Source organism: Pygoscelis adeliae, unplaced genomic scaffold (assembly GCF_000699105.1).
Source record: "Pygoscelis adeliae isolate BGI_AS28 unplaced genomic scaffold, ASM69910v1 Scaffold106, whole genome shotgun sequence".
Lineage (NCBI taxonomy): Eukaryota > Metazoa > Chordata > Aves > Sphenisciformes > Spheniscidae > Pygoscelis > Pygoscelis adeliae.
The window spans coordinates 72,800-75,895 of record NW_008824939.1 but is presented as its reverse complement, the minus strand read 5'-3'; the positions used below and the strand labels follow the sequence as shown (position 1 = coordinate 75,895).

Below are 3,096 nucleotides of genomic sequence, written 5' to 3'. Positions count from 1 at the left end.
GGGATGCTGAGAGGGGTTCGGGGTGCGGGAGGCGCCGGCTGAGCCCGAGCGGCCAGCGCCACGCGCGGACGTGCGGCGAGGAAGAGGGACCGCCTCTGTTGTGCAGCCATAGCTGCCAAGCGTGGGGTTTGGAAGGACAACTGACATCTTCTGGAATAGCAAACATTTTGGGTTCAGGGTCCCTTCAGCAGGTCAGCGTAGCATGATACTGTGAGAGAGACCATTAACAGGAATCCTGACAGCGCTTCAAAATTATCTCTCTCAGATCTGGAACAGCTGGCGCAGAGCAGCAGGCTGGGTGAAGTTTGTCAAAAAAGTGTGGCCAGATCATAGTCCACAAGTACCTACACTGTGGGGGGTGTTTCTTGCAGTAGTAAGAAATCATTTCTTTATTCTGAAAGAAAGAAGGAGATCAAGCAAAGGGGGGAAGTTTTTGGGATTGGGATTTTTTTGGTGAATAATGTGCTTTTTGAACTACTTAAAAGACATGGGGTTCTGAGGGAGGTGGCAGTATCACGTCCAATCTCTGCCACAAGACAGAGTCACATCTAGGCCACTGCAACAGATGCCTGTGACGACCACCCCCACCAGCCTCTTCCACCTTCACCTTTTGGTAAGGTTTCCTAATACGTGTCACTGTCATGTGCCCTTCCATTTTGATATCGAGTCACTGAGAGCTACCCTGGGCATGACTATCCAACCTCTTTTGTACTTGCGCTGGATTAGCTTAATCTCCACCACTTTCCCTGTCTTATGAAAACGTTGTGCTTCTATCCGCAAGGCCAATCACCCTGTTAGCGAAGGGGATTAGATCAACTCAACACTGATTTGTCCTTGGCAGTCCCCTCTGCAGCCACGCATTTGTCATCGGGCTGTTTCTGCCACAGCCAGCCTTCTCGCTGTGAGAGGGCAGTTCCTCCTCCGCTATTGCTGCTTCTGCAGACCATTTTGGCTGTTCAGCTTCTCCTTTCTGGGTGGTCACCAGGGAGCTGTGGAGCTCCTCACAGCCATGGGAAAGTTGAGGAGCACATCCCTCCTTTACCTCTTCTGCCTGCCTGCCAAGGGTCTCCACCAGCAGGCATCTCCAGCACCAGATGTTCCCTCCCAGACTTCTCCAGTGGAGAAACTTTGGCCATGGTTCCTGTCATCCAGGGGTGGGTTGCCCATCAAGGCATGACCTTCACAGCTGCATGTCAAGGGATCTGACAATGAAGTGGCAAGCTAGCAGCAAACTTACTCCCAGCAAACACACCAAGCAACACAAATGCACTCATCATAAACTCAGGGCCTTACCCTTGTTTCCCAGGCCAGGGTCCTTGTGAGTTCCCTTTCCCTTTCCCTTTCCCTTTCCCTTTCCCTTTCCCTTTCCCTTTCCCGTTCATCAGCTCCCAGAAGGTGCTGCAAGGTTGTGTTTCCACACACACCGTGGAAAAAATTTCTAAGTCCCTAACTGCTGCAGTTTTCAGCATGGTGACAGTGATGCAGCACACGTATTGCTGGCCTGCAAGGGAGCAGTCACTGTTCCAGCCTGACAGACCTCCCTGCAGCTCTGAGGCAGGGGCTAACAGGGCTTGGAAAGCCCAGGGCGAGGTAAGGAACCAACCTTTCAAAAGACAAGGTTTTTAGTGTTAACACTACCGTCAAGTGACATCTTCTAAGAGAGAAGAAGAAGGTGGCTCGACCCGATCCTCAGAACAAAGTAGCTTTCCAAACTATCCAGGCAATAAACGTTGGATTCCCCAAACGCAGCAGCAGTGACTGATGCTGTCAGCCCTGTGCTCCATCAGCCTGGTAGGAAAGGTGGCAAGAATCTTGATAAGAAACTTATGCCTGATATTTGCTCCTTTCTGTTAAGGGATTAAATTGCTCGTCCTACATTCATACAGCCCAACTGGAAACGGGGATGTCTGAACTGTCTCCTAAATCTCTTTAGGTGCTGCTCACCAGGAAGGAATGGCTACGACCATCTGCTTCTTCACAGAGCTTTGGTAAGTAGGCGAGTGCTCGCTCGCCATCGCTGGCTGCCCAGACGCTACCACCACGTGTCTGGCACCTCACCTCTGCCACCCCAGCAGCTCCAGGGCTGGCTGCCTCATCAGCCACATGATGAACATGAAGCAGTCAAGAAGGGCTGGCATGGGCCCCACCACGCAGGACGAGCCCAGGACCCCTCTCCAGCCCATCAGCCCTCCTCCCCGCCTCGCCGCTGCCTTCTGCCCCTGAGCCTGGCACAGCAGCGCTGCCCGCATGTTCGCGGCGATGCCATGCTGGCAACCCGGTGAGCTCCCAGCCCTCCCGCCAGCCCAGCTGCAGATGGCACAGAAACCAGGGTGCCATGGCTGTTCTCCTCTGCTTGTCAGCAGAGAGCCAGGCTCTGGCAGAGGACAGCCAGGGTGGGCGGGTGCCAGGGGGTCTGGGTGATGAGCTATTCCTGCATCCGTGAAAGGAGCAGCCCTCCGGTGCTGCAGGCAGCAGAGCCCCGCACCCAGCCGTGGCGGCAGCAGACAGTGAGTCAGCTTCCTGCTGGGCTTTCCACGCTGAGGGAAGGTCGGCGGAGGACTGGCAGGAACAAGCCGAGGCAGGAATTCCTCCTGGACACCAGACAATATCCTAATTTCCTCCTGTGCCACGGGTCTGGCACACGGCTGGGAGGCAGGCAGGCCAGCGTGCCCCCGCTGCAGGCGGTGAGCATCTGCCAGGCTTGCCCTCCCATCACCTGCGAGGAAACGAGCCGACACCTCGGCTGTGAGTGCCACCTTCCCAATGGCTCGTCAGAGCCACATTCATAGGGTGGGGAATTGATGTCCTCTGCCATCATCCCCGGGATGATCTCACTCGGGAGAGGTGGCAGCAGAGGCAGGATACCTTGGACCCAGGTGGGGGCACAGGGAGGCACGGATGCAGTAGGAGGGCATCCGGGCTCTGCCATGCATTGCCACTATTGCAGCCCCCGCCGGCAGGCCCTGGTGCTTTGGAGGGCCACCCTCTTGCCCAACGCACAGGGCAGCCAGGAGAGGGTTCTCAAAAAGGGGGAGAACTACTGAGAAGCAGCAGCCAAAAATCAAGCATGTCCCTTTGCAGGAGTGGCCTGACCCT

The 3,096-nt window shown here is 55.7% G+C and overlaps 1 protein-coding gene across 1 annotated transcript in view; it reads right to left on the bottom strand.

The window, feature by feature from the left end:
* LOC103918180 (unconventional myosin-X-like) overlaps positions 1–2,249 on the bottom strand; it is a 97,831-nt gene extending 95,582 nt beyond the window's left edge. Inside the window, exons 1-2 of the mRNA XM_009325441.1 lie at positions 2,059–2,249; positions 1,639–1,654 (exon numbers count right to left, since the gene is read on the bottom strand). Of these exons, the coding sequence (XP_009323716.1) occupies positions 1,639–1,654; positions 2,059–2,249 (207 nt within the window). The remainder of the gene's footprint in view (positions 1–1,638; positions 1,655–2,058) is intronic.
* Positions 2,250–3,096: the final 847 nt, after the last annotated feature.